The 13,638-nt window shown below is 42.7% G+C and overlaps 1 protein-coding gene across 1 annotated transcript in view; it reads left to right on the forward strand.

Annotated features, from left to right (window-relative positions):
- Positions 1-13,638, forward strand: part of LOC122632796 (dystrophin, isoforms A/C/F/G/H) — a 223,326-nt gene that overhangs the window by 14,619 nt on the left and 195,069 nt on the right. Inside the window, exons 26-33 of the mRNA XM_043819988.1 lie at positions 209-433; positions 512-1,027; positions 1,156-1,793; positions 2,183-2,330; positions 2,716-2,829; positions 2,917-3,093; positions 3,167-3,274; positions 3,350-3,461. Coding sequence (XP_043675923.1) covers positions 209-433; positions 512-1,027; positions 1,156-1,793; positions 2,183-2,330; positions 2,716-2,829; positions 2,917-3,093; positions 3,167-3,274; positions 3,350-3,461 — 2,038 coding nt within the window. The remainder of the gene's footprint in view (positions 1-208; positions 434-511; positions 1,028-1,155; positions 1,794-2,182; positions 2,331-2,715; positions 2,830-2,916; positions 3,094-3,166; positions 3,275-3,349; positions 3,462-13,638) is intronic.

Genomic DNA, 13,638 nt, shown 5'->3' on the forward strand with positions numbered 1-13,638 from the left:
GCCAAAGCGTTGGCAAAAAATGTAACGCGTGTGTCGTGTTAGGCCAAAAATAATACCTATCGCGTAACAATGCCGTTCATCTCTTCCTCGTCTCTGTCAACGACAAATCTCTTACGTCGACCGCTACGATTTAATTCTCCAAAATGCTTTTCATTTTCCGTTCAATCAGACATCCTTACTTCTCGTAATTAACGTTTTCTTTTGATAGATAAAGCTCGAAAACTCGCAACAGGTACTGCAACAGAAAACGGAGCAGAGAGCGTACGGCGAGAAAAGATCGTACAGTAATTTTTCAAATTCGTCTAGAGCTAATTTAGAAAAAAGAATTTTGGAATTCGAACGATCGGCGCAATTAATGTTGAACAGAATGGACGTCATTCTGATGACTATCACTAGTATCAGCAACGAAAAGGATCCCGCGAAACGTCTTGAGGTTTGTTCTCTTATCAAAACTTTGAAGATCAAAGGAAAATTTGATCGTATTTAATGTTACTCATCAAACTGATTGCAGACACTTAAGGGCGAAATTAGTATGCTTGCTCCCGACGCTGCGGCATTGATTAGTAAGGGTGACGGTTTAATTATGACGGTCCACACGCTGGATCCTGTACGCGCAGAGAAAATAAATAACGAACTTCAAGATAAATTAAGGAGCAAGTGGCATCAGGTGATGACGGAAACCGAATCACGGCGTATCCAAGCTCAAAGAGCCGAGGAAGCATTGAGACAGTACAATAGAATACTCGTCGAGTTCGAAGAGTGGTTCAGAGACGTACCACAAAAATTAGAAGAGGCTAACAATTACGAGGGACAACTCGAATCGTTCACCGTCGAGTTCGATGCGAAACAAGAATTGATCCACAAGTTTAACGAGCTCAGCGTGGAATTGAAGAGATTGAACGTTGCGTTTTCCGAAAGCACTCGTTATAACATCAACAGCAAGTGGCAAGAGATCAGTTCGCAGTTCAAAAGATACAGTGGCAGCAAGGATAAGGATAAGCACGTGACCGATAAGAAGATGGAATTGGTAGGTATACGAAAATGAAGTGCTTGCGTACGCGCATGCATGTACGGCGTAATACTAATTAAGACGCACGCGCGCACACACATATGTACGCATGTATATGTACATTGTCTCTTTTTTTCTTTTCTCAGGACGTAGGAGCACCCAATCCTCAAAATATTATAGCTAGAGCCAACAAAATAAAAGATGCAACGTCGACCGTTTCGAGATCGTTAAACTCTGCTCCATTGAATGGCAAGGACTACGAACTATTTGGCAATCAAGAAGAGTGTTTGAAAAAGATAAGTAACGCGATAAACATACTCAAAACGAACTTGGACGAATTGAGTTGCGCGGCGGAAAACATTGCTCGTCAATCGAAAAAGGAGCAGGTGGAGCACATCAAGTGTTTGATCGAAAAATTGCACGGCGATTGGAGCAGCATCAACGAACGTTATATCGAGAGATATAATCGTTGGAGTAAATGCTTGGAAACATGGAACGAATTTCAAAATATGTGTCGCGCCTTTTCCGAGTGGTTGGAAAAAAGCGAGGACGCGTTGAAAAAATTACTTTCGCTCCCCTATTCGAAGGTATCGAAAACGAAAATGTTTGAACTGGAGCAAGAAGTTTCCCGCATGCAAAGAACCAAGAACAACATCAATGCTTCGTATGCGGATATATCGAGTCGAGCCTCTTCCGAGGACGTTGCGGAATTGCATAATACGATCGAAAATATCAAACATAAATGGCATCGTTTATTGGCTGAAATCAATGCATACAAGGAAAGGTACGCAACAAGTCTTTCCGTTCAAACCGTTTTCTTTATTCTCCCATCGTATTTACGAGGAATAAGAAAAGAATAATTTTTCGTTTAGATCGTAGGTATAAATATTCACATATTTTCACACACGTGCACATATATTTACACATAATTTAGATAAACGCGTCAACGTAGAATTTTTTCGATGGCAATCGAGATCAACGACAGATAAATGACACTGCTAGAAAATTTCGTTCTAGGGTTTTTTTTTTATCGTTCTATTTTTTATCGTTTTTATTTACCTCTGTCGCTCTAACGTGCAATGTTTGGACACGCGTTCGTTCGGACATTAGCGTCGATCGCAATAATTCGATTAAACTTATCAATCGTACTGACAAAAGTTATCTATTTTGAAGAAACTTGGCAATGGAAAGAAAGGTTTCAAGCGAGAGTAGGATTACAAAGGCTACTTATCACATAATAGAGCAAGTGAATTCGTTGCTGCTATCTATGGCTAATCCATCGGACGAGACGTCCCTTTCGATAAGATTGTCCTTGATCAAGGTACGTAACGACGATTATTATTCCTCAACGACGACTCGTTCTTTATTTCGTAATCGTTGAGTCATTAAGTAGAAATTAAGGGAAAATGGACAAGTCGTCGCAATTTCGTAGCGAAATGCACGACGCTTTTTACAACAGCGATGCAATCTCGTGTTGCACTACAATTAAAAGAACTCTACGATGCATCCTAATAATATCGCCAAATTTCATGACTTGACTGCGCAGGCGAAAGTGTGCCAAGATATAAATAGCATTAAACTCTCACTCCTGTTTATCTTACGTATGCACGTTCCGATGCGCGTAGTTTCTTCATATTTGTCTTCTTTATTAATTATAACGTGTATATTAAATATCGATCGTTGTACGCGTGAAAATTATTTTCAAGGCGAGAGAAGAAGAACTTTCTTCGCGGAAAAGAGATACGCAGGTACTTATGAATCAGCAAAGTAGTCATCGAGGGGAAGATGTGTATAGCAAACTTTTAGCCGATATGGATAAGGTATAGTCCGTTGTTCTAGTTTATACGATTTCGCATCTACTTGCGTTTGTCCAAGTTTTATTATTATTATTTTTTTTTCCTTATCAGGCAAAGTCGAATCTTTCGAGTCATCGTGAGTACGTCGAAAGTAAGCTTACTTCTTTAAAGAAATACATTAGCTGTTTGGACACCGTAATGGCATGGATTATGGAGGTTCGTACGAGATTAAATATCGCTCAGGAGCTACCTCAAAACGAGCGAACCGAAGTAGTCGATAACATTAGGGTAAGTTTATTAAACGCGTCTACGTCGGAGAAAAACGAATTACAAAAATATAATTCATTTTGACGGGGTCCAGCTCAACGTCGTGGATCGCGAGATGGAGGTAAAAGACGTTTTGGAGAATTATACCAATTTGGAAAAGGAGTGTGAAGCGGCCAAACAACCGATATCTATTGAACTTCAAGTGAGTTTAACAACGGCTGCTACTAATAACGACGAGGTTAAACATTGTTGTTAATGCGATCTTTTTGCATCGTAGGAAAAGTTAAAGAAATTGAGAGAAGATTGGCAGTTCGTGAAGAACTTTAGCGACGGTCAAAATCGAGAAGTCGTGACTGCTCTATCGGATTCGACTACGGTAGAACCTAAACGTAAGTGATCACAAGATTTTTTATTTCTACGGGTGATTACATCGGAAGCAGTGGTTATTTAATATTTCGGAAAAAGACGATATATATTGTCGAAACGTGACTTATTCCGATCGACGACGACGACCTCGTTGTTTTTGTCATAGTTTTTATCGTTTCTCATCTCTCGCTCCATTTCACAGGCTCACAGCCGTGAAATTTCATTGGTACCGCAAGAAAGCCTCCATCGAGTCGTGGGTGGCATGTTTCGTCGTCGTGCCATACATTAGTGACGCGTCGTACGCGCCGTTTCCTTTTGCACGTCGCGCGTCGTACGTCGCGCGACGCACGTGTACGCCTCTACCTAATTTGTTACGGTGGTTTCGGGCGTTGATGGAAGAAAAGGGGGCTGAAAGACAGGGGCTGGATGGATGGCTGAAATAATGTTTTTGTGTGCGCGTTTGCGTGGCTCTCTCAACGAAGCTTTTCCCCAACGGTGACCATACTTAGCCCGTGCCGAGCTTACAAGATTACACTTATCTCTTCTTTTCGCTTCGCGAACTTTTTGATTTTTCTTCATTCTTGTTTGCCATTCTTCGCAGTAACGATATTTTTTTGCAAACTGATTCATAATTCGATCATACACGCACCTGCGTCCTTGGAACAACTATTCCGCTTAGAGAGACAGCCGGATATTAATAGTAATTTTTTACGTCGTCACGAGTAACGACGATTCTTTAACGTCTTAATGATGTCTTTTTTGCATGCGCGCGTGGCTCGGAATACGATAGGAAACGACGTAGAACGACGAAGAACGAGGTCTAAGAGGAGCGTACGTGTGAACGCTTAATGTTTCTTAATAATCTCTCTTATCCCTTTTTTTTTTTTGTTCATTCTATTATATTTAACGTTTTTTCTTCGACTATATTCAAAGTAATGAAAACAAAAAAAAAAAAAAAGAAAAAATATTTCCTACTTCTTTCGCTCCTCTGGTGTCATCCAGATTCGTTTATAATTTCTCTCAAATCTCTTTATATGAGCATAAGATTTTGCTCCTGAAGACAGATCTCACCCCATACTTCGTCGACAATGTTGCCAGCGAGCGCCATCTATCGGTAAGAGACTTTTTTTAGGGCCCTCCGATAGGCAATTCCTCGAGATTCTTTATAACGCATACGTGCGAAGGGGTTGTCTATCAACGGGGCAATATTAATGACGCAGTAGAAAGTGTTGCATATCGTTAGGATAATTATAATAATATTCGTAGACTTATATACGTTTCAACGTGAAACGTATTACGTCGTTGAAAGTACAATGAGTCCTTCGCTTTCGTGCTTAAAAAGTATTATGATAAAGTGCACGATATCGGAGAAGAAGGAAGAATAGACGAAGTTGGAAGACGAGGTAGAAAGTATAGCAAAACTCGATGTTTCCGACTCACTGAGTCGATTTAATTTCCCGGTTATTTCTCTCGCTGAGAGAATTCATTACCCCATCGCAATTAGCTTAACCGTTTCGAACTCATCCAAGAAGTTGCGCGTATTATTAAATTTCAATCGAATGAAATTTCTACGGCCAACCCTGCAACGTTTAATAGGTATTTTACTAATACATTATATTTATTAATTGTATTTATCGACTTTAAACTCGAAGTCTCTTTATCGTATTTTACAATCTCTTCCTCTTTCATTCCTCTCTCTCTCTCTCTCTCTCTCTCTCGCGCGCGCGCGCGCACATGCCTCTTTCCTTCTCCCTTTTGTACGACGTTATTGCGGTTGATAATGAGGCATTCGAGACCGAGGATGCGATGGAAAGAAATTTATTCACCTAAATCCACTCGGCGACAGACGCAACTCTTTTTTTTCCTCCCCTCTTTCTAACGATTCATCATAGAATCGCCGAGAGCTCGATAAACAATGGACCCTTCTCATTAATGCGATTTCAATGATAATAACGTTTTCAATGATAATCACGTTTTTATAGTCTCGTTCGCTCTGTCTAATAGGAACGACGGTGATGGGGAGCTCTGCGAGGAGGAAAGAGGTGCGTGAAAAATCCGATAAATTTTTTCTATTCAAGAAGTCGCTAAGACGAAAAACTTATACGATAATAGATCGTCGATATAAAAAATGGAAAATGAATTGGAACCATAGGTAGAAACCATCGTATCAATGACTTGGTTCGATCACTTTGGAAACTTTACAAACGAGAGACAAATAAACACGGTAAGGTTTCTTTCGTGCGTTGGTTTGATGAAAAACCGAAAGATTAAAGTTACGTTCAGCCTGCCGTACGATGGATTAACTTTTTTTTCTCGATCAATGAAAAATTTCAACCTTTCTCCTCCCTTTCTCATGTACATAGATTGCTTTCTTCGGTTCCTGACTCGGTCTGCGAGCGAACGAGTTTTATTGACCGATCGAAAGGGTCATCGTCGAAAGTAGGGTGCGTTACTCGATTTCGATGTCGACTTCCATGTCGACTTCGATGTCTACTTCGATGTCCCAATCCCCCCTGTTCTCGATTGGATATCGAATCTGGTGTCGATATTTAAAAGGGGGAGCAAAGAGATTCGAGAATCTACGCGTTAGTGTCATTATTCCGGAGGATTTGCATCTGCGGTTCTTCTTTTATCGGATTTCCGAGAAAACCGATCTCTGCAATTCGCCGAAAGAAAGGGAATCTCACTTTATATCATTTCCTCGAGGACTTATCTCACGGTCGATTATACAGCGGATCTTTTTCCCGTCCACGGCGAAATCTACGAGCTTTTTAAACCACTTGGAATGTTTCCCTCCGATTCGCGCACGCGCGCATACTACGTTTAATAACATTGTACGCCCTCGAATCCTCGTAGACCTTTGAGACAAATCGATGCAATTACTAGTTTACCATTTATTAGGTTGCGTTACCATTGTGAGAGGAAATTACTTGTACGTAAAACAAAGAGATCACCGTGCGAATACAGTGGACCGTAAACATCGTAGATCAATACGGTTACGAGCAATTGCGGACTCGTAGACTCGCTAACATCATTCCTATCAATTAGGAGCGTGGCCAGAGGAAAAGGATAGAAGGGGATGGTTGCGTCAGAGGCTCTAATGACAAGAAAAGGCGAGCGAGGGACCAGAAGAGAGAGAGAGAGAGAGAGCTGCTTCTTGATTCGGTAGTTGGCGTTTAAGCCACGTTCATTACTGTACCGACAATCAAGCTGGACTTTGCGTATAGTAGAAGAAGGGAGAAAGAGAAGGAGAGGGAGGGGGAGGGAGGATTCGGTAGCAGAGGTAGAAGTCGGTTTAACCTAGGCACAGCTACGGGACGGTCGAGCTTGTAATCTGACGGTGGTGGGTCGTCTGGTCGGTCAGAGTAAAACGGTCCATTAAGACGGGCTAGCAGTTAGTGGCCACGCTATAGGAAGCAACCAGCTTGCTAATGCGGTCCGAGGAACCCCCGCAAGAGCCGTTAGGGAAGTCAGCATCGGGGATGACTTTGCGTTTGCCAAACAACCTTGGATCGTTTCGCGTGTCGCGTTTACTTCGACTTTGCTTCTTGTCTCCATCGTTCGTCGGTAAAAAATTATTATCTCCGTTTTTATACTCGTCTTTTTCCACGAATGTATTCGTTCTATACGTCGCCGAGTCTTTTCCTCCCGTTTTTTCTTCCCTTCTTCCTACGTTCCGAGCGACGTAATTAACTCGAGACGCTGCTGTCCCCAGGGAAAACTTCTTGGGCCAAGTTCCGGGGGTGAAAAAGGATATTTCCTGAAGAGGTACGTACAACCTCCTCTTCCCTTGGTTCTCGCACATACATATACATTTTTCTCCTCTCACCGATATACCTTAGTTGCTCTCGGGAAACTTTGATTCTGCGCTTACGCGGATACTTTTGCAGGAGACTACGCCTTTCGTCTCTTGCCGAGAGAAACGTTCCTCGAGGAATATCTCATTGGTAGAGGAGTTTAGTTTAACCAGGCTCCGTTTAAACTCGTGCATTGTCCGCTTCTCCGAGGACTTTGTCCCTTCGAATTCATCCCACCCCCTCTCTCCCTCTCTTCCTTGTACCGTTCAAACTTGGACGTACTTTGTCGTACTTTGGCGATTTACCTTTCTTGTCAAGCCAAGTTCCCCATTGATTCTACTCTCTACGTCGGTATTTGCTTAACAGTTGGTACGACAAACGAGACTGGAATCGTTCCCTTTCACGTCCGTATTCTATTTACCATCTTTTACGAGAGGAAAGAGAGCGTTCGATCGGTCATTACATTTCGCAAGTTTCCTAAAATTTAAACGCGGACATCGGGTCGACGCGGAATCTCGTACGGTATGTTCCGTGAATGAAAATACGATCTTTGGTATTAATAGATGAGGTCCCAGGATTTTCTCTCTCTCTCTCTCTCTCTCAGTCGTTCTCCGTCGCTAGAAACTTTGGAACGAGGCACCCTCGTAATAGCCGAAGCCAAGAAGAAGGGTGCGAGAGAAGGGAGAGAACGGTACGAAGCAGTTTCAGAATCCGGGCTTTCCACCTAAAGAGGGGAACAATGAACAAGATTAATGGTAAATGACGCATGCGCTGATCAAGAGACAAAGAGAAAGAGAAGGTTTTGGTGCGAATTCTTGACAAACGATTGAAAATATGTGATATTTGCAAACGCTGCGACCAGCTCTCCGATCTTTCGTTTCCTCGCTGATAGAGTCGTCAGCCATTGTTCCAGTTGCGTCTATACGCGTTTGTTACGAGACAAAAGTCGGATGGCCGTTTCGTTCGCGTGTCGAGATTTAATTCATTTTCACCGTTATTATACTCGCGTGCTTTATGATTGTCTAATGGCGAGACCGTCTCTTTCTCTCTATCTATCTTTTCAAAGCGAGTAACGAGATATACAGGTACGATAACAGGAGGCGAAGATAAAGCATCGCCGTGGAATATTCCGTATAACTTTTATCACCCATTGCTACTATTTACTCGTTGGGAATAGAAAAAGAATATTCGCGGATAGAGCTTCGATATCATTTAGTTGAATATATCGATGATCCTATCTTCTCGTTCTTTTTTAAAGACGAGTTTCATGGCTTTTCGGACGTGCACTTGGCACCACGTTTGTCCCATAGCTGTACGGATCCCTTGCACTCTCATGGCGAAACGAAGAATAGGATATTGAAAAATCCCCGGCTTTCGTTGACGTGCTCTCTTCTTCTCTCTTTTTTCTCCCCTTCTGCCGCGTCTTCTTTCTTTACTCTTTCACCGTTCGTCCCCTCGTCGGTGTTGGAAGTTACCTCAGGATGAATACGCGAGGGTTCCACGGATGGTAGCAGGTGCGCCACGTAAATTTATCGCGACGAAGTGCTTGACTTGTCAGCGTCGCTTCTGATTTGAATTGGGTAAAAAAAAAAAAAAGAAAAAAAAAGAAAGAAAAAAGAAAAAAGAACAAATAAAAAAAGAAAACGAAAGAAAAGAAGGAAGATACGAACGAAAAAAGAGACTCGTCCCTGGTACCACCGTCCACGATCGATTCCCGATCGTTATTCCCAAGGAAGATACAATTATCGATCGACGAGGGAATACTTAGGACGGAATAGAAGAAGATATCAAAGTCCCGATAGAGTACAAGACAGAACGATGCGAAGGGAGATGGATGTATAGGCGTCGCGACTAGGTAGATAGGAAAAAGCTCATAACCGGAGGGTGACGAATCCTTCGAAAGAGTAGTTTTCTCGACCAGATATCGTCGAAGGTGTCCAACGGAGGAAGGAGAATATAAGAGGAGAACGGTGGAAGAGAAAGATGTGAAGGAAAAGACGCCGAGAAACATTTGAAATCAGTGTGCTCCTCGGGGACGCCTCGTAAATCCTCCAATTCCATTCGACCTAGCGTTCTTTTCCCTCTCACGGGCATACGCGAGATCCAAGGAAATCCTAGAAAAATCGCGTTATCGCTAAACCATGAAACAAAAGTCGTAGTAGAGGAAAGAGAGAGAGAGGGGGGGGGGGAGCGCTTCGTCCCGACGACGGTCCACGCAGTTTATTTTCGACTATCGTACGAACGCCACCGCCGCTTCCAATCATATTCTCAGTGATCCTATTTAATTTATAGGACGTTGAAAACGAAACGAATCTCTCTCGTACCATCCTCGTTCCTTGTCGAAAAGAAATAAATTATTCGAATAACGAGGGAAACGCTAATGGAATAAAAAACGATAATCTCCCTTTCGTAATCTACTTTTCGTATCGATTTTGTCGTAACCGAGAAAAGTCGGAGTTCGTTCTTCTCCGTCTTTTTCTCTCTTTCTGCCGTTTGATGGCGGCAGTAGAAGGAAACGTCCCAACGGCCGGAACGGACCTAAAGTGGCTGTATCTCCGTGTCAGGAACCCGAGTCAGGGATGTTGGGTGACATTGACCGCGGGAGAGCACCCCCGTGATGATGCCGGCTACGAGGTGGCCGTGATACGGTGGTGTTGGTGCTGGCTCGACTCGCGAAGGTTTTCGCTGGCGCGTGGAAACGGCGCGTGGAAACGGCGCTTGCGCTCGAAACACCACTCTCGTATAGCCGGGTGGCTCGAGGAAGGGGCGACGGGGTAAAACACAGTACGACCCCGGACGATCAAGGGGTAACGACGGTTCACCGATGTTTCTTCCGTACGACCGGTCGACGCTTTCGAGTAACTCTTATATCTACGTCCTTTTTATTTCCATCGAGTTGTGATTTTTTGGTGTTTTTCGAACGAGAAGATAAACGAGATATTCACGAGAGGCAGAAGTAGAAGGAGAAGAGGAAGAAGAATTATTTCTTCGAAAGGGTCGCGCGCGACGATATATATACCGATCGTTATATCATGTCTTATTTCTTTTGAAACGCGCGTGCCAACCGTAACGGCGTTTTCTCGTCGTATTTATCTTTTTAGTGGGTGACAGTGTAGTAGCTACGTGTCAGAAATTCCGATACATTTCGCGTGGAGTTTTTACATGGATTCGATGATATGAAATATCTCGTGTGAGTATCAAGAAAATAAATTTCCGTGCGGGCCCGTCTGGGTGTGCGTGCATGCACGTTTTAAGTTTTAAGTCGTGGAAGATACGTTAAGGCTCTTGGTCACGAGGGTTTGGCCCGGAGTGCATTAAGCTGTTAGCGGCCTAAGCGAAAGCTCGTGTTTCATTAAAGATTTACAGGATTCCTCGTTAATATTAAGTGTCACGAGCGAAGGTGCTTTACCTCGTCAAGGTCCTAAAGCGTACCTGTTTCCTCTCGTTTCGTTGTTAAGCTCGAGCGCGATCAATTCGTACATTTCCCAACCTCTCGCGTCCTTTTCGGTAATTAAACTCTCTTTCGGTGACTAAACTTTTGCTTCTTTACAGTTTTTCCTTATCTGATCTTATAGCAAGCACTCGCCGTAAATTCTCCCGCGACGAATTCGTTCTATCGATCGTTCGATTAGTCTCCTCTCCTCGCTTGGTAAGTTCGATCTTCGTCCCTTAGCGAGAGCGATACCGATAATGAGAATCAAGCCGTTCGCTCGCGAATCTATTTTTGATTTTAACCGATCTATCCTTACGTACCTATTTTTTAAACGATTCTCCTGGCTATCGTTCGAAAGAGTTATCTATGTACATTTATATCGTCTATTCGAACGTACGTACGTAGATACGGTTAATTACTACTCGATCGAAAAATCGATGAAGGATTAGGTCGAGTAGCGATACATCCACCTTCAACGAGTATTCCGAAAATGCCCATCTTCCTGATCGATTTCAAGACCGATCGCGAATGGCCTCGTTTTCTAGCGCTTCGGCGTCAGCATTTTCAGAATTGCCCTCCCTTTTGGCAATGTTTCTCTAAGTGAAACGGGATGGCCACCGAAAGTTTTTCCAAAAAGCAACAACAGTGCGACGTCGTTCGCATTTCCGAGTACACTGCTCTGAGAATTCACGCGGAAGGAAATAGTTTTCGCGATGGATCCATCCGTTGAGCATCGTTTCGTTCCTACGAGCGTTTTTATTCATTTCGTCGCAAACACGTCGAAGTGGCTCTCGTAACGGCGTCGAATTCATTTATTTCATGATTCGGATCGAATCGAATAAGCAGCATATTGATTAAATCGTTAATTACCGAGTCAATATAGATACTGCAAATTTGCACCATATCCGTTCTCCTGTTTTCTTTTCTAGGAATAGGCGGAGAGAGAGAGGAGAGAACCGCTCGACATGTCTACCCATTACGCGTACCTAATTAATTTAACACTTAACGCTCTAATAGAATTAACCGTAACATTAATTAGAATTCGACCAAGTTTCGTCGTAATCGGTGATTGCTACGTGGTTTTAGTCGAAGCCAGCTAGTTTCGTGTCGACTAGAAGAAGGCTTAATCTATCGGTCATAGATCCGATCGCGTATTCCAATCCAAAGAACAACGGAAAACTTGTTGTACGAGTGGAGAGATTAATTCGAACGACGTTATTAACTTGCAAATGGAACGTTCGTTCGTTCTATAATCTGATCCTTTTTCTTTCTTCCATTCTATGTTATACGAAATTAATCGAACAAAAGGAAACGGAATAAGAGTGATTCAAGTTTTGATTCTCCCATCGCGGACTTTCTTCCGGTAGAATAATTTTCAGTCACGTCGAATTCCATCTCGTAACATTTTTCTTCGTTTCTTTGGCGAGGGAACTTTTATGAAACTTGCTCGTTCACTTTTTATCCATCGATTCGGGGGAAAAAAAAGAAACTATAAGATATTCTCTTCTCTCTTAACTATACAGATATATACAGAGATACATGCAATTTTGCGAGTTAGCGAAACGCAAATGCATTTATTTCGAGGTATGTGCCGTTCGAAAGGGAGAGAAAAATTCAAGACGAGAGGAACGCAACAACGAGGTCGTGAAAAAGCGGTAAGCTTCATTAAACGGCAGAAAAGATGAGAGTTTTTGATGAAAAGCTTTTGGGCAGAGTCTAGCCGTTAAAACGGTAGGCTCTGGCGATGCTGTCCTAGATACACCAGCAAAAGCATCTAAAAACCGAGCGGATCACGGTCGCCGTTATCCATACGCAACACATTCGCGATCTTGTATTTCCATACGTATATTCTCGTATTCGTGTAGGAGCTACGCGCATACAAGTACACGCGCGTTCTGCGCGATACATCCTTTCCATTGAATTCCTGCTCTTCGTCATATCTCTCTCTCTCTCTCTCTCTCTCTCTGTATTTCACAAAAAAGAGGGAACGCCCCGAAAAATAGCGAGTTCGTCGGTCATCGCATTTGAACGAGTTTAATAAAACAAATTTAGAATGTTTTATATGGCATTGTCGTTTTGATCGTAGTCGATCGTGTCACTTTAATTCGCCTTGGCGTACCACATTTGACGATGTTTCGAGCTTTAATAATTCATCGTGATTTTTAGGTCAATATTCTATCGTTTTCGTTCTCCGATTTTGTAATAGACGGTAAACGCGGGCAAATTTTATCCTTTGCGATACCGCGTAAATTTGTTTTCCGGACGAAATCTAGATTGTTTTTTCGGCGATAGCGAGAGTGCGGAGTGAATCCGGTGGTCGTTGATCGAAGTAGAAATGGAATTTCATGGATTTCTAGTAGACTATATCGATGGTTGAGAGCAACCTTGCCTACCGGTTTGAAACTTTGGATTTCTCCGGTAAATATTGATCGTTCATCGATACGTGGGCGTATCGAGTAGGACGGTTACGAGGAGGACGCAATCACGGATGGATTTTGTCGAGGACGAGTGGAATGCAGCGCGAGAAGATAGCACGTGTCTCGAAGTACAAGCTCGCTTGTTGTGTGGATCGAAGGGAAAAAAGGGAGAGGGTAAAATTGCTCGCACGTGGCGTTCACGCCGCCTACGAATATTTCGACTGACTTTCTTCTCCTTTTCTCGGCTCTGCTTTTGAACGTTATTTACGTGACATTGTAGTTGCTCCCTTGCTTTCGAGACTCGCCTCTACTCACGAGGTACATTGTCGTGCAATTTTATCGCAGCATTTTTCGACGGAAGCCGACGATTTTATCTTTTTCTTTTCTTTTCCTTTCTTTCCGTTTTTTTTTTATCCTTTTCTTTTTTTCATTCGAGGGGAAATGGATTCATAAATTCCGCGGTTAAATACTTCCTAGTGGAATAAACCGTGAACGCGATACAGGAAAGTAATATCTCGTTATCTTTTATCTCCTTTTATTTTCATTACTTTTT

Source organism: Vespula pensylvanica, chromosome 11, assembly GCF_014466175.1.
Source record: "Vespula pensylvanica isolate Volc-1 chromosome 11, ASM1446617v1, whole genome shotgun sequence".
Lineage (NCBI taxonomy): Eukaryota > Metazoa > Arthropoda > Insecta > Hymenoptera > Vespidae > Vespula > Vespula pensylvanica.